We start from the raw sequence: 22950 nt of genomic DNA, 5'->3' as shown, positions 1-22950 counted from the left end.
CGACTGAACGTAACGAACACACAAAACGTAGTCCACACTGCGTGGCGTACCTTCTCGACGTCAAAACCTTCCGCAATAAATGCTCTTTATCTTCAACAACGCACTGTTTAAAAAAGCTGAATCACAGTCACCTTAGTTAAAACCCCGACTCCAAGCAGGACAAGTAGGGCATGCGTTCTGCGCGTTGCGGTGAGCGTCACACACGCCCCTTTTTTTTTATTTCCCTGCGCCGCGCGACGCGTGTTGGTCCGCGCTCGTCTTCTGCTGCAGAGAGTGGCGCTCGTGACGTCATCCTGCTGGAGAGGCTGCTGGGCACGGGCGGAAAATGGGCACAGATCTGCGAGGTGAGAGGCACACTTTCTGACACATGTAACATGTTTTGGATGGTGACAATGGGAGCTGCGTGTTTCTAGTCATCGGGTCTGCCGATATTAGCGAGCGGCGGTCATGTGAGGGGCTCGAGGAGACGGATTTGTACCGCGACTCGCCTACGTTATTGGAGAAAAATGGTGAAAATCTGTTGAACCGTGGTTGCGCCGTCGGGCACGATTTTGCAGCGAGGTAACATGCCTCCAAATATATGCCCGTGACCGATATGCTCGAATCGCGTTTGGCATTATTATTATTTGTCTCATGAAATGTGGCATCTCCATGGTTAGTATGAAAAGCGGTAGAGCCGCATGCGGTATCATTTCTCACATCCACGGACCCAAGAGAGTGAGAGCATGAGCTCCATTTCTGATTATTTAGTGCCTCCACCCTTATCTTACATGACATGTTTGCCCACGACCGCATCAGCTGTCAGTGACACGGAGCGCAATCCTGATTTTTTTTAGGGAGAGATCCCCTGTCAAATGATAGGTCGTGTCTCAAAATCTATCGAGCTGCCTAACTAGACAGCATTTTAGCTGCCTACGTAAACATGGCCATGATGTCGCCGGCCTTTTTCTTGTCTGGATGATTCCAGTTACAGTAATCAGTATAGCAACACTTTTTTTGCTATTTTACACTTCGGTTTTGATAGCTGGCATGAAAGGCATTTCTTAAATACACCGAATAGGCTGCTGGCAGGTTACAAATAGTGACATTTAAGATTGTTTTAGCTATATTGGAAGAAAAACTTAAACAAAACTTGGTCTAAAATTATGATATCTCATAAAGATTGATCGATACAGGCTAGATGTTTTCACAAATGTTTGTAAACGCCCAATAACCAATATTCAGATGTTATTTTATAACAATATCTGCAGTAATAATAATCCACAAGCTGCTCTACACAACTTGCATTTTGCATAATTTGCCATATATTCAAATAATAATAATAATAATAATATGATAATTATAATAGGTATTGTTTGTTGGTCACAAATTTATTTCTGTCCTTGAACTAATGTCTATGCAGTTCTCACTTGGCAAAGCATGGTTTAATTTTTTTATTTAGACTATGAAGAAATCACGGTCTTGGTAGATTCAACATTAAACAACCAATAACCAAGACAATTGTGAATATTGTTGAAAAATTGATCAAAGCAATTCGTTGCACTTATTATAACCAATTTACATTTACTGCAAAGAAAACCGATTGAGGGCCAGTGTAGATGTAATTTCCCTTATTACTGTAAAGAAGCCCAGGCTTGTCAATGCTGCCTCTTTCATCAGCTCTACATGATGATAATAAGACTTAATGACAATAGACAATGAGGCATAGTGTTATTTACTGCTTCAGACATTGGTGGTCCCCCGTGTCTGATCTACTATTGATCTCAAGCATGCTTGGGACTGGTTTGTTTACCTCCTGTGTGGAGTCTGGTTTTCTCAGATTTCACGAGTTCTGATTGGGAAATGTGTAACAAGTTGCTTTCTAAATTTTACTTTACATCATGTTCAAGACTATTAAAGTATGTAATGGGAAGCGTTTTGACAGGGGCTCATGGATCCTTTTAGTTATTATTGTTGACCTCGAAAATGCTTTAAAGGGGTAGTTCATCCAAAAAAGAAAATTCTGTCATTAATTAATCACCCTCATATTTTTCCAAACCCGTAACACTGTCATTGATCTTCAGAACACAAATTAAGATATTTTTAAGGAAATCCGAGAGCTCTCTGGCATTTAATATACAACAATGAAACCACGTTCAAGGCCCAAGAAGGCAGTACGGACATCATTGAAATAGTCCATGTGACATCAGTGGGTAAACCCTAATTTCATGAAGTTTCAAGAATACTGCAAAGGAACAAAAATTAAGTTATTCAGCAATTTCTTTTCTTCCATGTCCGTATTTGAAGAGGGCTCACACATTTATCTGTGGGCCCTATGCAAAGTTTAAAACCATATTGCAGTGCAGTGATGGTTTGACGGGCCAATCCAACATTCAGGTTGTCTGGGATGCCATGTTTTTCAGATAACAGAACATTTTAGACCTCGATTAAATGTATTTAGCATAGCCATCTGTGATCAGATCATTCAAAATGGAAATTAGCAATCAGGGTTATAAAAGTACTGTACTTACGCCATTTTAGACAGATGATTAGGAAGCCTGACAGACTCAATTAAATCAATTTTGTTTAGTGAAAAATTATTCAACGATTTTTGTTTAGCAGAGCTGCCTAATGTGTAACTGCCTAGAGTTCCTAGTTGTGTTTAACAAATCCACACATGGCTTAAAATCTAGCAGATAGCATGTGTTTAAAGTACACAGAGGAGTGACCACAGGCTATCGATGTTGATTAAACCAAATATTAAAATGGAAAGCATACAGAGGCGAGATAATACAGTAGTTATATTTGTTAATTGCATCTGCTAACGCGGTAATGACGCTATTTTAGTATGTCTCCTTTATACCGAAGCAAACTGTGCACTAAGTGGATGCGAATGTTTGCTAACCTGTATGGAAAATAACATAATTGTGGAATCGATTGGCCTGCATCAGCTAGTGGTACCGAAAGGGAAGTGTGAGAGGGCCTTTAGTGTTTTATTGGGATGTCTTCCCAGACTAGTGGCATGTGATGAGCTGTGGGTAATGAGGGATAATTGGCTCAGTGAAATCCCATGGATCAATAAGAGCCAGACGAATCTTTCACCAGCAGAGCTTCAACTTTTGGAATCAACCATCTCGAGCAACCTTGGCCTTCACTGGTTTTCGGTTTTGCTGACGCAGCTACGATTTTTTTTGCATGCTTTTTTACAAGGGTTAGCATTGTCCTTGTGATTCTTCTGCTATGCCAGCCGTGCTCCTTTATGTTATTTTCATACAGTGACTTTTACCTTCATGCCTGTGCTTGAAATGCCATTCACAACCCATGTTGCCTTCTGGGTTAATATCTCAGTCGGTTGACTGGAGGTCAAACGTTTGTTGCTGTTTCAAGAAGCTGAAGACAAGAATGCAAATTTCTGCATAACTAAAAATGTTTTTGGGTCTCAGCAGAGAGATGGCTAATGTGCTCAAATCAAGATTCTCTTTAATGGCTTTGTGATACGAATACATAGAAATAATCACTTTGGGAAATTAGTTTTTTTAACTTAAGATGGACTGACCCTTTCTGTCACTAAAAGCGAAAGCTGTATCGTGTTGGAAATAGCCACCAGATTTAACCCTAAACCTGCTCAATAGTGTTAACAAATGCAAAACTGATATAAAATGCATTTGTTTTAACTGCTAATCATAGTTACATGGGATTTGAACCAGATCTCCTTGCCTCTCAAGTACATCTCTGTACTCCATCTGTTCTCAGTTCCAGTCCTCGCGTACCCCCCCCCCGCCCTGTACATTTTGTATGTTTCTCTTATTGCTTCAAATATTTGTTTTAATCAAACGTAAGTGCCCTGCGAAGTGGACATCAGGATATTCCGCCATAATTCCAGTTCGAAGTGAGCGTAGACGTTCCATTCAAAGGGCACTGAAGCATGCCAGACGTGAATTTAAATTGCATTTCTTTACAGAGGTATATGATGTCACGCTCGTCCGTGTGTGGAGACGTTGCGCAAATCAGTGCAAATTTAAAGTAAACTTTAACGGATTTTCCCTGCTAAGGGAGTAGGGAGCAATTAACACTGTGTAGGGAGCGTGTAAATCAGACCACGGTTCATGCACGGAGTTCACTTATAACGAGCTGATTATCGGAATCAGGTGGGTTTACTAAGAGAGACATGCAAAATATGCAGAGCGGGGGTACACGAGGACTGAACAAACCTACGGTCTATGAAAACACATAGACATGATGCTGCATAGGTGTGATGCTAATGTTCAAAAGCATCACTTTTCAAATATTCCCCGGCACATTAATATTGTTTTTAAGTCATAACATGATATTATTCAAGTAATTGTGCAAAAATTACGCTTTATTAGTTGAAACTATGTAAATATGTGTGGAAAGGAATAAAAGGTGTCTCATTGGTGTCTCTAATAGTTTTACTGCCTCTAGTGTTCATTAGGTTTGGAAACTGCAGTGATATGCAAAAAGTGTCCCCAGGTATATTTATGTTATTAGACCAGGTAGGAAAATGGTAGGTCATTTTCATTTTTCATTATTATTTTTTAAATTTACTGGAAGTTTGGATGAGGAAGTATATATGCTATGGATTTTTCCATGTGTTCAGTTTTACAAAAAGAAGAATGAAAAAAAAATGTAGGCATAACAGTATATTTATTGAATGTTAATATGCTTGTGGAATCGTGTACAAATATCCCACTAGAGTCGTGTTGTGACTCTCTTGTGATACAACACAATAGACTGTAAGAGTGGAGCTATTTTTGATACTACTTTTAAATCACAGGGGCATTGTGTGATGCTAGTACGTCCGGCTTTACTCACTGAGGAGAAGCCACTGCTTCCAAACATGAGAATAAATGAGATTAGGAATCGATGTAGCATTTTCAGAGAGGTCACTCACTGGCTCAAGACTTGTGAAATGTGACTTTAAAAAGTGAAATGCATGGGTTATTGTAATGCATTATACTTTTAGGTAACACCGATCAGCCAAAGTGGTTATCTTGGCCTAATCATAAAATAGATGGACGTTAGTTCATTTTCTTAGACTTAAAATGTATATAAATAAATGTTACTGTGCTGACTCAATGGGTAAAAGGACAGCATTCAGCTTGTATAAAGCCTCTTTCTATTCCGTGAATAGAATTCAAATGTCATCACGAAATTATGTAATGCACTGATGTGGCAAGAAATACAGAGAACATTGCTCACCATGACCTGATATAATAATGCACAGTGACGTAGACACATGTGATTTGCATATGTATGAATCTTTCAGAAAAATGTCCTAACCAGGAACAATTCAATAAGATTTTTTTTTTTTGAAGTAATAACGTCACAGCCTATCAGATCACTAAAAATAAAGCATTATATTATTTGTGTGGTTTCTCACATAACACGGAAATTTAACGACAAACAAATTCACAATGTCCCGGATGCTTTAGATGCCATCCTTTAGATGCCATAGTTCACAGTTCGATTAGATGTTTCATTTAATATCTTATGTTTTTCAAAAAAAGTATTTCTAGAGCAGGAGGCCCAATGAGTTTTGGAATGGCTGTGGCTTTTAAATTTTTGTTTTGCATATGGTTAATACAACATATAATGTCAAACTAGAATATGAAAAAAATTCCAATGTATTATTTTTTTATATAAACTGATATTAGAATCTATATTTTTTTTATCTATACTAATACTGTATTTAGTGTACTTTTTCTGTTTTAATTGTTTGTCTAAACATAAACAAAAATTTGCAATTCAGGCATTTTAAATACTATAAGTGAATTTAGGCACTAAAAAATAATATGCATGAATATGTATGAAGAAATCTGAAAGAAACGTTTACAAAGGTTTTATGCAGTATTCCAGTTTCGCACATAAGTTACATTTTCAACCTTGCATGGAGAAGTTTTTTACCAACATTCCTAATTTTTGTTTTGTCTTCCACAGAAGAAAGAAACTCATACAGGTGTAGAGCAACTTGAATGTGAAAAAATGATGACAGAATTTTATAGGGATGCACTGAATGTTCGTCAACCGAAATAAAAAACGAATATATTTTGCCAAACAATGGCACGATATGATCAAATATAGGTGCACGCAAATGCAGCAAACATGTCAGCAGTGTAAAAGCATTTAAAAGTGTCAGAGAAAGATATTACAACCATTACAAGCACCAACAGCAATAATATTTGCATAATAAAATTTGCAGTCTAAGAAGGCAGTCTAGGTGTAAAAATATTTTACAATCAATATTAAAATTGAATTTAATAAAAATAAATAAATAAAAAATCTATCTATCAATCAACCAATATATCCCTAATACAAAATATTATTTATTTATAGCATGAAATTTAATTCTTTAATTGATAATAGCATCTTCTCTATCTACGAAAAGCAATCCACTGTCCTTCACTCTCTTCTCAGTTCATTTCGACATTCTTCCTGCATTCTTTAACTTATCCACCCCATCCTCCTCTCCTTGTTACCTCTCTCTGATGATTCATCATTACTGGCTGGCTTGTTTGTATCCATTTATTACTGTGCTTCACATTCTAAGCTTGTATCCGTGGCAACAATAAACCTCCATCTTGGAAGCAGCAGTTTGTCTACAAGACTCAAACGGCTTTCTGTCATCAAGGTCAGAGCTGATTGCAGGAATGTTGATCGTGATGTAGCTCTTTCATAACCTCTGATAGCACCGGGCTGTTTCCTAGGCTTAAATGGCTGCCGTTAAAAGAACCCTTTAATGGTTTTAGTTATGTTTTTACTGCTAATGCTTGCTAAGAAGGCCTTAATCAAAAGTCTTTTGTTATCCCATTACAGATCTGAGACGAGAGAGTCTTCAAGCCCCATTAGTAATGAAAAGGTTTTCTCTGTCTCCTCGGCTAAGGAGGAAGGAGGTTATAGAGAGAGACAAACCCAGACAGAGATCATTTGTGGCACAATAGGGACAGACCAAGAATGATACCAAGTGCCTATAATGATGTGCACTCCTGACAGAATGACATATGAAGACATCCACATAATGAAACTGATTGCACAGATTCTCCTGTGATTCTGCTTTTCAAATCGTGTGTCAGAATAGATGATATAATGATGATGCTCTTAAATCAGCAAGCACCCTCAGGGAAAGAGCCTGTGTTGTACCCAGTGGGAGAGAAACGCCACTACGGTCACCCATCGTGATTTGATGAGCCAGGGCCAGCAGATGTGGTCTAGGTTTTGACATGATTGTTTAAGCATGTTGTCAGATTTGTTTTCCTTCTTTCACTTTTTCTGCAATGAGAGATAGTCCGGCCAACCAAACTCAATGTCACACTTTCTGAAAACACACTTCATTTATTACCTCAGACTAAGTGCTTCTTGCACTGGTCACGTACAGTAAATGGTAACAATGTAATCCAGCCTAAGGTGGTTTACTGGCCTTACCTGGTTTAGGCAGGTTTAGCATGCCTCCCAAAACTGACATGTCTAAAACCATCAAGTCAGACAATGATCAATAAACTTTCATTTATTATCAGTATTGAAAATACCTGTGCTGCTTAATGTTTTCAACACTTTTTATCAATTAAATGCATGATTAAATGTTTTAAAGGGTTAGTTTACCCCAAAATGAAATGCATGCGGATCCTTTCCCTTAGTCGGAAACAACCACCGATTACGTTCATGTGCTTGCTTCAAAGCTGATTACATAAAATATGTTAAATTGTGCATATATGTCGCGCTGTGATAACATTACTCTCAAAATGGCGGAAGACTCAACTCGAGGGAGAAGAATGGTTGAGTAAGTTATGTTATTTTTGTTTTTTTGTGCAGAAAATAGTATTCTCATAGTGTCGCAAAACCAAGGTTAAGCCACTGATGTCACATCCTGTTTTACCAATGTATTTTCTACGTAATTTCATTCGGGATAATTTCAGTTGTATTTATTCATTAAAAATATCTTAATTTGGGTTCTGAAGATGAGCAAAGGTCTTACAGGTTTGGAACGACACAAGGGTGAATAATTATTGAGATCATTTTCATTTTAGGGTGAACTAACCCTTTAATTTATTTAGAGCTTACTGATTCCAAGACTGCTGGACAATTTAGCTGTTGCTATTCTGCTCTGTAAAATCACTTGTTAAATGCACTGTGCATGACCTACTATGGCAGATTATTTGATTCAGTATCTTGGATTAATTTTGGGGAATTGTGCTCGTTTAATCCTGAGTTGAATGAATATGACTCTCTTAATGTAGTCTCAGCCTGAAATTCATTCCAGGATCAAGTGTACAGGATAAATACTCATCATTTCAGTTTCAGGGCCATTCTTATCTGCAGTGTTTGCAAGACTGGGGGAATGAAAAGGGTGGGAATTGGAACAGTATAAAAGACTGGAGAACACTAATGGGGATTAATTACTCTTTAAGACTTGTCTTATGTTGATGAAGTACCTCTTTGGAAATAGTAAGACAATGTATGACCTACTACCAATAATTTCACACAATAGGTTCCTCCTTTGCAGTCTTGTTAGGCTTCTGAGAGACTGTTCCTTGAACTATTGCCAAACATTACATTGAGTAATCTCCGTGTAGTGTATATACTTACGTTATAGAGGCCTGGACATAATATGTTCATTTCCATTAGTGTATAGAAATGCATATTCAGCAAACACAGCTTCATGCCTTCAGTCCATTTTCAGTACCTTAGAGGCTGAAGCCACTCAGAGATATTAGTGGACTTGAAATCTTTGACTTCTCAACTCTTGCTTTAAATTGTCATGTGTTTTTACACTTCCATGTGCTGTTCATTTTGCTATACAATCGGTCTAGTGGTAATGAAGCAAAAAAAGAGAGTAATGTTTGTTAGAACTGATAAAAGGAATGATTTTCAGTTTCAGTTCATATTTCAGGAACAGAGGTTTATATTTAAGCCATGGTTTTATTCAGCATATTGCATTGCAAGTGCCTCCAGTGAGCTGATATCAGCCTTTTCTGTTCATCAGGTTGCAAGCAAAGCATGTCTACATGTCTACACATCTTGTGCTAACTGAGTTTGCATCACATAGTTTGCAAACATCTGAATCAGAAAGCTTTATTAGCTACAAGTTTACACATACAAGAAGTCTGACATTTTTGTGACAGAAGATTCTAGTACTTACACACAGCACTGCATTTATTTGTTAATAAATGTGACTTTTTAAGCTCACCTGTATTATTCCAGTAAGTAAAAATTGACTATTTAAACTCATAAATTATAGCCAAAGGATAATAGACCCAACATACATACTTACATACATATTGTTAAAATACCTTTCAAACCTTACAATTTTCAATAACAATGCACATTTAAGCAATACATTTAAATTAAGTCCAATAATATTTAGCATTTATTAATTTAACAGCTGTTAAACGAACAATTGTAAATTGAATAAGAATAAGGTTTAATGTCTTTGCATAGAAGCCGATAGACGTGATGAGCAGGTTTTAAATGGGTCATATGACACGATTTCAAGTTTTTCTTTCTCTTTGGAGTTTTACAAGATGTGCGTAACCCAAAGAGATATTCTACAACAGTCTCAAACCCAAAGAGATATTCTACAACACTTCATTTAAATACCCCAATAGTATTGTTAGTATTGCCACTATGTGTTTCCATATATGGTAAATCACATCTCCGTCATGCCGGCCAATCACAATACACTGGATAGCTGGCCAATCAAAACAGTTTTTTTATAACAACAAGCTTTGTAAAATTCACACAATTAGCAATCATAATGTGTTTTTGGAACCTCAAACACATTGCATTACACCAAATACACAAAACAATGTCATTTTTAGCATTGCAACTCCTTGGAAATGGTATTAAAAAGTAATAAATCCTGCAGATATGCTAAACTGCAGTCTTTCATATTTGTTCGTTTTGTGTCTCTTCTCTGTTTTACTAGGACAAAAGTTTTGGACTGTGAGGAAAACCGATTAAGTGCCAGAAATAGGCCTAACAGCAGTCAAGACCTTATTGAAGAACTAAATCAAGAACTTGTGACTCAGAGGGAGCATGTGTGATGATCCTCTGTTCCTTGCTCAGCCCGCAGCAAACCCAGCGTGCCTGAGATGAGTGGTCCTCTGTGGTGCCCGGCCCCTGTCCCTGCCTGCTCTTGGCAGCGCTTGGTGGCGTGAGCAGATTGCTCCATCCTGGCATCCACGGGAGCGTGGAATGGCCTCTTTGGACCTGCCGTACCGTTGTCCTCGCTGTGGGGAACACAAACGCTTTCGGAGTCTGTCGTCTCTTCGTGCCCATCTGGAGTACAACCACACCTACGAGACCCTGTATGTGTTGTCAAAGTCCAACAGCGTATGCGATGCCGCTGCGCTACTCCCCCTAGTGGCTGACGGAGCCCTCGCCGCCGAATCCCGCTTTCCTTACCGCGAACTGCCCTGCTCTGGAGAAGAGCTCGGGCTTGCGCCTTCATCTACTGCTTGCTACCTGCCCAATGTGGAGTTTCCTCTGGGTGAGATCCTGGTGAAGACAGCCATGAGCTCCGGCGACGCCTTGTCCTCCACGGGGAACAACGCCGTGGCGGTGGCCGCAAACGTGGCTGCTAGTGCGGTGGAGGCGGCTTACGAGGAGGGACTGGCCCGGTTGAAAGCTCGAGCGTTTGAGAGGCTCGAACTAGACGAAAGGCTCGAGAAGTTGTCGGAGGAGGTGGAGCAGAAGATTGCGGCTCGCGTCGGACGTCTGCAGGCGGAGCTGGAGAGGAAAAGCTTGGAGCTGGAAAAGGCAAAGGTGGAGAGCGATAGGCTCAGTCAGGAGAAGCAGGACCTGGAGGACAAGGCCACTGAGCTTTCGCGGCAAGTGGATGTTTCTGTGGAGATGCTGGCTAGCCTTAAACAGGATCTGGTTAACAAGGAGCAGGAGCTCTCACACAAACAACAGTAAGTTGCAGGCACCCCCTCTATATTTTCATTTTTTTTTTTAATGATCAACCCCTTATAACAAGGAAAAAGTGGCTGCGATTGAAGAAATAATGAGAAATGTTCTTCACTACATGGACCTTGCTGGTTTTCTCACACGTTTGATTCACTCTAAGGCTCTCCAACAGAAGTTGCTTTGTTGAGCAAGAAGGGCTTTTTACAAAAGAAGAAATGCTAGATTCGTTTTCGACAGCTCCACGGGTTAGTCTCATTTAGAGAATGCAATGGAGCAAGACAGTTTGTACGTTTGTATAGCTTAGCTGGTTGCAGAAGAATGCAGCATGCACTACTGTTCAGAAGTACTGTAAAACATTACTGTAAATGGCACAAATTTAAAAAACTGATTCATAATTTAAATTAAAAAATATATATATATTCCTTTTATGTCAAATCTGAATTCTCAGTATCATTACCCCAGTCGTCAGTGTCACCTGATCCTTCAGAAATCATTCTTATATACTCAATTAACATTTCTTATGCAGAAAGGGTTGCACTGTAAGGCTTTTTTCAGGGTTAAACTGATACTTTTTTCATATTTCATGGATGAATTGAAACGTTCCTCTATTGATCAAGGAACATATTTTAAGCCAATGTCATTGGTCACCCAAACTTGTTACCAACATTCTTCAAAATATGTTCTTTTGAGTTATGCAAGTTATCCAGGTTTGCAACGACATGCGGGTGAGTAAATAGTGGGAGAATTTTCATTCTTGGATTCCTTATTCCTATAATGTTGTTTTCTGAAGGCCCGTGCTGCTTTGATCTGCAGATGTTTTTACTGCCTCTTATAAGCTGATGAACTTTCCTACACCTAGTTGTGTTTCTCTGTAGCAGCTCAGTTACAAATACGTCTTTATGTTATCATGGCTAGATTTCTTTGTCATGTGGAGTGGGAACCCTAAAGGGAAAGTGAAAAATCAAGTCCATCAGATAACTGATTTTCAGTGGATAGTATGAGCTCAATGTTGATTGCTAAGCAGCTTGAAGACATGTAATATTAATGTATTTTATAAGGTTGCCTACCACTAAGCCTTTTTTATATTCCAATTCATAGTTACAAAGTCTTTTCCAATTGCATAACATCTGATTTCTATTTTTTACAAAAAGCCAGAAAATGACAGTTTTCAGATATCAGATTAAAGTATAAAATGAATGGAATGTAAATGTATTTTAGTTGTCAAGAACGAATATGGAAAAATAAAGTAAAAAAAAATACCCTAAAATGATACTTTCCTTTATATAGAGCCCCAGGTTAAAGCCACTGAAATGAAATATCACCTCTCCCACAATGATTTTGTTTCATATACTGGATATAGAAGTCCGAAAGAGAGGTGCAATTGAGCTTTTGGAGTGGTCTGAGTTTAGAGACTCGTATGCTGTGGGATATTCTCAGCAGGATTTCATCTGAAATATACACCCACTGTGATTGATTTGTAGCTGCCTGTGGATTAGAGCTTTCTTGAGAAACCGGTCACGCACTGCTGGCAGGTAGAAAGAAAGAAGCCTCATTCCTTTTCTCCCTCTCTCACCTCTCTGCTTTTTGACCCTCAGTACCCTTCCTCCATTCTCTCTTTTTTTCTCCCTCTCACTGTCACCTCGATCTTGTTAGCGTCTCATATCCCAGCTGATCTCTCTTTCTCTTCTGCAGACTCTGGTTTCTTCTCTCACTGGCTGTATCTGTGCGTCCTTCTGAGCTTTTAAGCTAAAACATGTCTTTGGCTATTCCGACTACCATATCTAATGAATTTACAGAATTAAAACATTTTTAAGACTGACTTGATTTATTAGCAACCTTGTTGTGGCATTTTTTTCCTGCTTCGAATTAAACAAAGATCATCCTTCAATTCATTGCTTGCTCATTTGTGTCCCAATGTTCTTTTCAGCTATTTGAAATGTGAATGGATAGATCCAATGTCCGTGGCTGCCATTATTATGCAAACCTAGGTTTGTAGATCATGATTAATTCATCTGTCTTGCAATTAGAGTACCTCTCTGATGCCATAGTATCCATCTTGAATAGGGCAGAGCTGTGAAAGATAGATTGATATACTATATGCGTGTGTATGTGTTTAGTATTCCGATCATAAGAGGGCTCATATAATAACCTCGCTGCATTTGCATACAAATCTTTGCTGATGTCCTCTTTCCACTGTCTCTGTCATTCTCCGTGACCTATCCTGTCATACCGATGTCTAAATTTACAGGACAAGCACAGTTTAAGGACATGAGCCTGTTGATATCGCCTAGGATAGTGATGCGTTGCAAATTCAGAAAATTCACTGAAAATGATATGTTCCGAAACAGAAAACCTTTTTTTTAAATTCAAAGTGAGTGACCTAACTAACGCAAATTAGCCAAACTAACAATCTGTATTCTGTAGTGCTTCCAAGCATTTCAAGACCCCATTTGTGCCCGCTAATTTCATCTCATTAACCACTCTTCTGTTTCTTGCATCTAATTATCATTCATATTGTCTGAAGACTGTGTTGCTTACAGCGTTACATAATCATTCACTATTCTGAATACTGTCAGTTGCTTATTAGCCCTCTGCTGCTATTTTTATGTGCACTTGAAATAATTGTCATTGCATTAGCGCAGAGGAATGTTAAATGTCAGATGTACGATTTCTATTTTCAGGCGACATATTTGTTTCTCATCTGTCCATGTCTGATGCTCTGCAAAGGATTTATCGGTCTTCATCAGCTTATTGCAAAGTGTTTGCGAACAGCCTTTGCATAATCACGAAATGCAGACTTTTCTGAATTGCACTTCATAAAGTCAATTCGCCTAAGAAAATTCATGTTCATGCATTGAATTAGTGGTCTTATTGTTGTGAAATTCCTTGTGACAGTCGTTCATTGTACTTAACTGATATGCAACATACAGAATTGTTTTTTTCAAGTGCCTCATACGCACATCTGTACTTATTTTACTTCATTCTTTATTGCTTAACTAATATTTCAGAACATCTTGTATTAGTCATCTCACCTTGTGTGAATGGGATATAATTTTTTCAATCTGAACGACATGGCTAATTAAATTTAAGTAAAATGTTCCTGGTGCACTGTTCACGCATTCTTTGTTGTAGCGGTAAAAAGCATTATTGTTTAAAGACATATCTGACAGCCAACCAATAGGTGTTCCCATGGAAACCAGTCTAAAAAACAGTCTGTATTCATTGAAAGATCAAGGTTTCTTCAAAAAAAAAAATAAATAAATATATATATATATATATATATATATATATAAAAATTATTTTTTTTGAATTGTCTGAATGCAAGTTGAACTCAGTATGTCAGCTCCACCGGTTTCTTACAAGACTGAGTAGCACCATCATTTAATCCAATCCCCCAGAAACTAAACTGATTTTTTTTCGTAGCAGTAAAAATTTTCTCCGTAGGGCAATAACTTTAAGGACAGACCAGCTGTGATCTATGAGGTTTTTAAACAATGGAATATTTTGTTGAAGCCATCAGTCAGCATTTTAAAATACCGTTCTAAACATCTCCTGTTCTAATATAAAATCTGCTATAAATGCATAACCAGATTTTTTTGATCAGCTACAACCAGCTATAATGAAAACAGCATTTGTTTTTGATCAGGCATTACGAACAGCTACTTCTTGGAGTCCAAGTACAGCTGGTTTCGGGGGGGGAGATGTATCTTTTTGAAAGTATCTGAACACTTTTAATCCGTTTCTTTTAGATAAGGGATGTGTGGAAGTAAGCAGGCACACAGGTTATCACACACTCTGTCAGTCTGTCTGTACACTGTGTTCGCTGCGCTACTTTCAGACTGAATTCTGTCAAACATAACAGTTGAGATATTGAATAGTTTTTTGTTCTTTGTTTATAAAGAGCTCTTTTTCTTTGTAAGTGTATGCTCATTAAAGAAGGTTAAGTTTATTAGCTGACACAAGCTGGGGCACTTTCAAACAACAATACCTAGTTTGAAATCCCACAGTGTGAATCTGAAAGCCAGGGTGCTTCTACCAGCATGCTTTGCTTGTAGCATATTGGAATTTAGATATCAGTTTTTGGAGCTGGCAGTCCTATTTGTATTTGTGTTCTCTGGTGAAGAAGCTTCAGTCAACTCCAGGAATGTAAGCTACACTGGGAGAGTTTTGATTAGGGCAGACAGCGGGAGATACACTGTACTATGTCATGCTGCTTCGGCCACTTAATTGTTCATGCTTTCTTCTGCTGCTTAATTGTGTTCACTTTAAACATATACATATCGACCAGGCCGGCATTTGGGAGTTTTTGAAGTTTTTGGAAGAATGTTAAGCTGCCTTTCCGCTATCTGCAACTGACAAACACAAATCATTAATTTCCGGTGGAGATTAGTCATGTGCATGTGCAGAATTTCTGATCTCGTTTGAGATTTTCCAAGCTTGCGGATAGCGGCTCTTATTTTGAAGCTCAGTACTGCGACATAAAACTAACCTATAAGCCTTCGGGGGTTATCACATGTCCTCTGAAGCAGATCGGTGGGTTTTGGTAACAAAAATGTTCGTGGCAGAAGTCAGCCAAGAAGCCGGAACTCGGCACTCAGTCAGTCAGGCAATTATTTACGTTATATTTTTAAAACTAGAAATATTTTTGTTACCAAAACCCATCGATCTGCTTCAAAATAAATAATCGGGTGGCATTACCAAGCTTGGAAGAGTAAAAGCTTCTACTGTGTTTGTCTGAAAGAAGAAAGTCATATATACTTAGGATGTCATTGGGGGGGACTTAATTTTCATTTTTGGTTAAACTATTCCTTTAATTTGTGATTCGAATATTAACAAAGGTTACAGTTAGCTTACAGTTTTGAAATGACATGAGGGTGAGTAATTCAAGTTTAACATGTTTTACACGCTCAAGTAGTCTTAGGTGTGTATGACTTTCTTTTTTCAGGCAAATCCAATCGGAGTTATATAAAAAATAGTCTTGGTACTTCTAAGCTCTATACGTTCTAGTGGGCTTCTGAAAAAAGAAAGGCATCTACATCTAGGATGGCTTAAGGGTGAGTAAAACAGAGCCTAATTTAAATATTTTGAGTGAAGTAACCTTTAAAAGAATCCTTAAAAAAAATTCATTGATGGCCAAAAATAACCATTCATTTGGGTGTATTGGAATTTGGGGCATGTATTATCTTAAATTTGCATACACACCTACATACAACATTAGTCATCGTTACTTTATATGTGTGTATGTGACTACTAGGTAAAGACTACTATTTTAGTAAAAATGCATATTTGCATATGTAGGTGTATAGGCCTGCTCTGCTCTCATATATACAGTCTACATGCAAATAGACAGACTTAAATCCACAAAACTTCAATTTTGTTTCCCTGGGAACATTAATACAAACACACACTGATCCACAGTGCTGTTCTCCCTTGAGAGGCCCCACACGTTGTGGGTAGATAAACAGATTTATCAAGCTGACCAACGAAATTAGGTGCCAGCCCTTTAATTACTGGAAAGTCACTACTTCTGTACAGTGAGGGGCTGAAGCAGACGTAATGTATGCGGATGTGCATGTGGTATAGCATGCAGTGAACACATGCTGATCCGCCCTGCCTCCACATTACTGGGCCTGTAATTAGTCTCGTTTACACTGTTGATTGACTGTCATTCTCTCTGTTGTTAGTAAACAAAAACATTGTTGACCTTTTCTATCGTAAGAATACTGCAGTCAAGTGAACAGAGAGCAGTCATGGAAGAAGTAATTGCACGACATACTGAAAAAGCTGCAGTATGACTGTTTTAAAAAGAACAGTCCAACAAAAAAGTCACCAGCTTGACTTCTTTGAAACACAAAAGGAGATTGTTTTTAATAATGTACTGGTTGCTTTAATGTTCTTTTATTTGCAGTAACAATGAATAAGGCTTTAATTTTATTTCAAGCAGTTCTATTCCAGTATTATTAATACATTATTACCCGTCGCACTTTAGAGGACCGCTATTGTTATTTATTAACATTTTGAATGAGCTTTTATTTTTTATATTTTCAGGTTTTAACAGTTTTGTTTGATTTTGATTTGCTTTTTACATGTTTCTGTATGGCCTTATTCACGTTTTGGTACTTCAACTCATGCCTATTCCAGTTAGTTGCAGATACAACATTTTTAATATTCATTTACATTTTTTAAACTCATCTAATGTTTATATTCTATTTTATTTCAGCTTTTTTTCAGGCACCAAAAAATTAATAGTTATAGTTTTATAAATAACAACACACGATTCCACGTCTGTTTAGTTTTGCCAGCATAAAGCATTAGATCCTGTATTAATCCATGTCAGAACATCAATGCATTACAAAGTCATTACAAAATAACTTCATTATTGTTTATTTCATTCTAACAAATAAGTTCTTGTTAAAAATTAAAAAGTCATTTGCTCATGAATATCTGCACAGAAGAGACTTGGTGTTGTTTCCAAACAAACGTAAATCAGTATCGGCATGGGCTATCAGCCAAAACGAGTTGAAATGTATCAGATTTCTGCAAAAATCCAATATCATGCATCCCTACTTACAACCCTGCAAAATCTGTCCTTGATTTCACTACTGATCAGTGACATAAGTCTTGATTTGGTGGCGATAAATTATTACACAAAAAGAGAAACACACTGGAAATGACAGTACAAACATGATATACACCAGAGCCACGAAAAATAAAAAGACAGCAGCCCAGACTGTCTTGCATGATAATTTAATAGAGCCTGATCTTTATCGTAGTTATTTACTCAAAGGATATTTTGCGATTACACAATTGCATAAATGCCATCGAGATCACATTTACGCGCATTCATTTTCCTAGTTTATAGAATGCTGCATTTAATTCATGTGGATAATTAAAGCCTCTTCCTTGAGCACAGGAACCGCTGCATATCCGCTATGGCTCGTGACGTTTTTTGCAATCTACGGCGATGGAATGCTCAAGATGTCAGTATCTCAAAATATCATTTCGTTGGCTGTATGAAAATGAAAAGTCCAACTGTGTGAGAATCTACTATAAGTGTGAGAGAAGCTTAGAATAGCCGAGGTGATGGTGTCGACAGAGGCGCAAGCCAGTGTTTGTGTACAGAGACATTTCCTACACAGAGATAACATTTGTCGTGCTTTCATTGGCTCTACGCACACTCCAGGGATTTGCAGAATGCTAGAGAAGATAAACAAGTATGAGAAAAGGGACAAATGGGAGGGAGAAAGTGGAATCAGATGCCCTTGTCCCGTTTGTCGAGGTGTGACAGGTTTAAGTTTGCATGTTCATGTTTAATTTCTTGAAACGAAAATACCGTTGGTAGCGATCTACATGCCACCATATCTTGCTTATTACTCTTTAACGCGCTTAATACTCATCACAAAATTGATAAAGAGCAACCGACAAGCAGTCACCACCGAGAAGCCTCAGTCTTTTCACAGTAACCCTCTTTTCTTTCTCCTTCTCATTCATTTCCTCCTCACTCAGAGAGGTGGCCCAGATCGACCAGTTTCTGCAGGAAACAGCTGCTCGTGAAGCCAACGCCAAAGTGCGTCTTCAGCAGTTCATCGAGGAGCTGTTGGACCGGGCAGACCGCGCTGAGAAACAGCTCCAGATCATCAGCAGCTGTGCCACCACCCCCAACGGCAGCCTGGGACACTGCAGTCTGCAGGGATCTAAAGCTAATGGACGACAGGTACAGCGACTGAACGAAAGAGATGAAGGAGAGAAAAGACATTTGAGGGATGTACTAAGAGATTAAACCAGTCTTTGTAGTCGATTATGCAATTTCAGATAAAAATACATCACTGGAATCATTTACTCTTTCAGTAGCACATGGGACAAAGCATTTGGGGTTCCAATGGATTTAATGGATTTATCACTTGTAAAGTGTGCATTTCATGGTCTTATATGTCAGGGTGATGCATAGGTGTAATTGAATTAGTATAATGTTTCCTTTGTGACTGTAAATGGTGAGCTGCCTACAAAGGTACCATTTTAAGGAATCATAAAATAGGTGCCAAAAAGGTAGACTATTAGACTGTTGGTACGAGCTGTAGGTTGTAATCCTGTTAAGAATGTAGCTGTGAGGGTTTCAAATTCCCATTTCAACAAAACCAATTAGATTTTTCATAAGGAACAGAATTAGAATTTTTACTAATGTACTATTACCAAGTTTGAATAACTCAAAGTGTTTGGGTACACACTACTATGTAAAAGTTTGTAATCATTTATTTCTTTTTATTATTATATTAAACAAGAATATATTTTTTTACAAGATTATAATATATATTAATGGCTGCCTCAGCATTATTCACATAAATATTTTACAATAGTACTTTTTTATGCTTCTGATCAAATAACTGAAAGTAGAGCAATTTCAAATGATTAAATCTTAATCTTACCTACCACAAACTTTTGAATAGTACTGTATACATGTAGAAAGATTTAGTTAACGAATATTTTTGATTAGTAGCATTATCCTGAAAATTACATAGACTGAGTGGACATGTAAAAGTGGCTATGTAGTGGATGTAGTGAAAGAAGTCTTTGTTTTATGGGCACATCAACATATATAACAAAGCCTGAGACTGCTTCGTTAAGGTCACAGTTCGGTCTGCAATTTTCAGTGAGATAAATAAATCTTAATGCAGATTTTAAGAAGTGTCTCATAATTATTACTCATCAGTGCTTACCTAATTTCTGTAAACCTCCTGAGAACTTTTGCAATGTTAAAAGAATGCACTAGTCTCATTATCTTAGATCTGGAGGCTTTTAAACTAGGTTACTAACTGGTCCCATAACTGAACACTAAAAAATCTGTTACTTTTTTTCTTCCTTTTTAACGACATTAAAAAAAGTTTAGAAATTATTAGAGTTTTGAACACTTCATGAACACTCTGTTTTGTACGTTTATGTGTGTCTATATATCAACGGGTGGGAAAAAAAAGTGTGTGCATGTGTACACGTTTACTCACACTGCCATTTTAGGCTTCTTGTTGACAGCGGATGGCACATTCAGTCAGCAACCTATCAACTCACCCTCTGACATCACTGGGGACCCCCTTCATCACCATGGAAACGGCGATCTACATTTGTCATTTACTCATATAGCGCGTTGCACACAGCACTGTTGACTCAGTTTGAGTTCTCACATAGCCTGTGTTCCCAAATGCCAGACACGGCCTTCCAGTCTCCTACTAATCTGGAGAGGAAGTGCACTCGGTGATGTCAGAGGAAGGGCAGAGTGTTTCAGGAGCATGCACGCTGTGATTCGGGACATTTGGCCTAAATTACAGCACAGGCAGGAAAGCAAGCAAGAAAAAAAAAGAAGGAGGTTCAGAATTATTGTTGTCGTCTCAAGCACTTTCCACAATTCTGGCCAGCCTTTACGCTGTGCACCACTCGTGAGATCGATGGTGCTGCTGCTTCTCTTTCTGCCCCATTTCTGCAGGCACTAAGCCCAGTGTGTGTTTGTGAATGTGTGTGTGCCCTGTCAGCACTATGGCACCTTTCTTGGCCCATATTTTCTCGGGTATATCACCTTACCAACTAGAGCAGTGATTTAAAGGCACAGTTTTCTTATTTCCTGTATGAGAAGAATGCTACGTTTAATAATCACGCCTGAAAAATGTATTAGTAAAGTCATTAGCAGTTGACCAATATGGTATTTCTCTGAGATTTTGGGGGGTAAATTCAGTATTTTACAGGTAAATTAATGTAGGCCAGGGAATACCTATTTATTTATATATTATATATTCCTTTCCCATATTTTGCAAATAAGCTCTTAAATACAGCTGTTGTCAGAATATGCTTTACTGAGATTATAGTTATTATAGTTAAATAAAACCAAAACAAAACAAACCAAATAAAATTGCAGTTAATTGAAATAAAATATTTTTATGAAATATGAAATAAAGTATTTTATTTCAGCTAGAGCCACAGTGGCATATCTCATTATCTTTTATTGTAAAAAGTTGAAGTAAATTAGACATTACAAAAATAAAAAACGGCAAAACAAAATGACTGACACATTAAAATGAAAATGAAAACACCTTAAATGAAAAATATACAAAATATTAACAAAAAATATAAATGTTTATCATTGATACAAAAATTGTATTTTAAATCTTATTAGCTGAAACACAATTTTGCATAATTTTTAAAACTTAAATATTTAAAATATTCATTACCCTTTTTGTGTTAAAATAGCATAATCAGTCAAGTGAGCATACTTGCTTGATTTGACTCAGTTTTGCCAATTATTTGATCTGGTAGTTGACCTGGGCATTAACACAGATACCAGGGGGATAAATGCAGCCAAATGACAATGAGTTATTTGTAAGATGAGTTATCAGTGATGCAAAGCAATTTGCTGTCTCGTTAGCTGTGCTGTCGGACTAATTTGGATGTATGGCGATGCTAAAGCCTGTAAGGCTTTAATCTCATCAATAAGGTTCTGATGGAAATGTGCCATGTTTCTCCCATGTACCAAATCTCTCTAGTCTGGATCATGTCTGAACAATTGAGACAGGTCCTAATATTCTACCCTACCTGCGTTAATTCTGTTTGCATTTGGTATCTCAGATGTGTTCAGTGAAATCTCTCTCTTTCTCTCTCGTTCTGTTTTTTTCACTAATAGAGAAATTCCAGTATCTCTGGGGCATCGAGGGGAATGTACCAAGTGTCTGATCGACGTTCGTCCCCCAGCACTGCGTAAGTCTGCATATGAATTTTTCTAAAAATTTATTTATTAAAGCTGTAACTTTTTTTGCATTCAAAATGAACTCAATTTATGCAATAAGCCAGTAAACCATGAATCCATCCTTGTTCTGAATCACTACGGTACACCTATAATAAGTCTTTTTATTTGCACTATTTAGACCGTTGCGGGTAGATACATCTGCGGAGTACCCCAGTACCTGTGGGATTCGTCATATGCATGAACACAAAGAAGTAGTTCAGACTACAGTGTTCTACCGCAAGACTCTTGCAGTTCTCTTTATTAACCGCTAAAGCGACTGCAGCTTTAAATAACAATTAATATAATTAATTCCAATGCAGGTCAACTGCAACAGGCACTTTGAGAACTAAAATAGCATATACAATCAAGACATAATGAATACCTGTAATTTCTGACAATATATTAAGGTCTTATGAAGTGAAACAATTGATTATTGACAAAAGATTATTACAAATTTTAGTTTTGGGGTGAACTACACCTTCAAAAAACATTTTTTAAATAGGTTTCCCGGACAGAGATTAGGCCTAGTTCTAGACTAAAATGTCCATTTTAACCAGATTAAGTGTTTTCTCACTCATGGTTTTACATTGTTAATCATTTAGATATTTTATTAAAAAATGTTAGTGTGAGTATAGATCTTCAGAGATTTTGTGATTTATTTTATTATTTATTTATATTATTTAAATAAAATATCAGAATATAATATAATAATAATAAAAATAATAATGTAATTCTTAATAAGTCAACAGATGACTGCAATAATTTAAGCAAGAATTTATTAAAATAGATTCCTATGCAGAGATTAATTAACCTGATGTGTGCAGGTTACTTTGATTGCTTTCTCTTATTCTGTAACATTTTGTTTGCTTGTTTTTGTTGTTGTTGATTGCAGGTTTATTCTGCTGCTATTTTTCCATACAATTTTAATCCTTTTTTTTGGCTAATTCCATGTTTTACATGCAACCTCTGTCCCACTAATTCAGATTAGCATAGTTGGTTTTAAATTAATTCAGGACTCCATAATCCAGGAGTTACCAGTCTGTACATAATCAGTGTTTTTTTTTAAAAAAGATTAACTATTCTAGAGAAGGCCTACTCCTCTCTCAATTTAAACCCTGTCTGGGAAATGCCCCAAAATGCATTATTAATGTATTTATTGATCTGCTTAATATTAAAATAATTGACCTTAAAATATTAAAAGAACCACAGTCATTCAATGTTCAGATCAGGTTACCTAGAGAGAAGTACTTCATACTAGTGTTATTGTGATGATAAATTGTTGTTTT

General features: G+C 37.3%; 1 protein-coding gene across 1 annotated transcript in view; it reads left to right on the top strand.

Moving 5' to 3' along the window:
- Nucleotides 1–201: 201 nt before the first annotated feature.
- The window catches only part of fbxo41 (F-box protein 41), a 41203-nt gene continuing 18454 nt past the window's right edge, over nt 202–22950 (top strand). Inside the window, exons 1-4 of the mRNA XM_043235318.1 lie at nt 202–344; nt 9920–10907; nt 18409–18616; nt 21563–21636. Of these exons, the coding sequence (XP_043091253.1) occupies nt 10189–10907; nt 18409–18616; nt 21563–21636 (1001 nt within the window). The 5' untranslated portion in view covers nt 202–344; nt 9920–10188. The remainder of the gene's footprint in view (nt 345–9919; nt 10908–18408; nt 18617–21562; nt 21637–22950) is intronic.

The sequence above is a fragment of the Puntigrus tetrazona genome, chromosome 1 (assembly GCF_018831695.1).
Source record: "Puntigrus tetrazona isolate hp1 chromosome 1, ASM1883169v1, whole genome shotgun sequence".
NCBI classification, from domain to species: domain Eukaryota; kingdom Metazoa; phylum Chordata; class Actinopteri; order Cypriniformes; family Cyprinidae; genus Puntigrus; species Puntigrus tetrazona.
The sequence above is the reverse complement of the archived record's forward strand: the minus strand, read 5'-3'. Positions and strand labels throughout refer to the sequence as shown.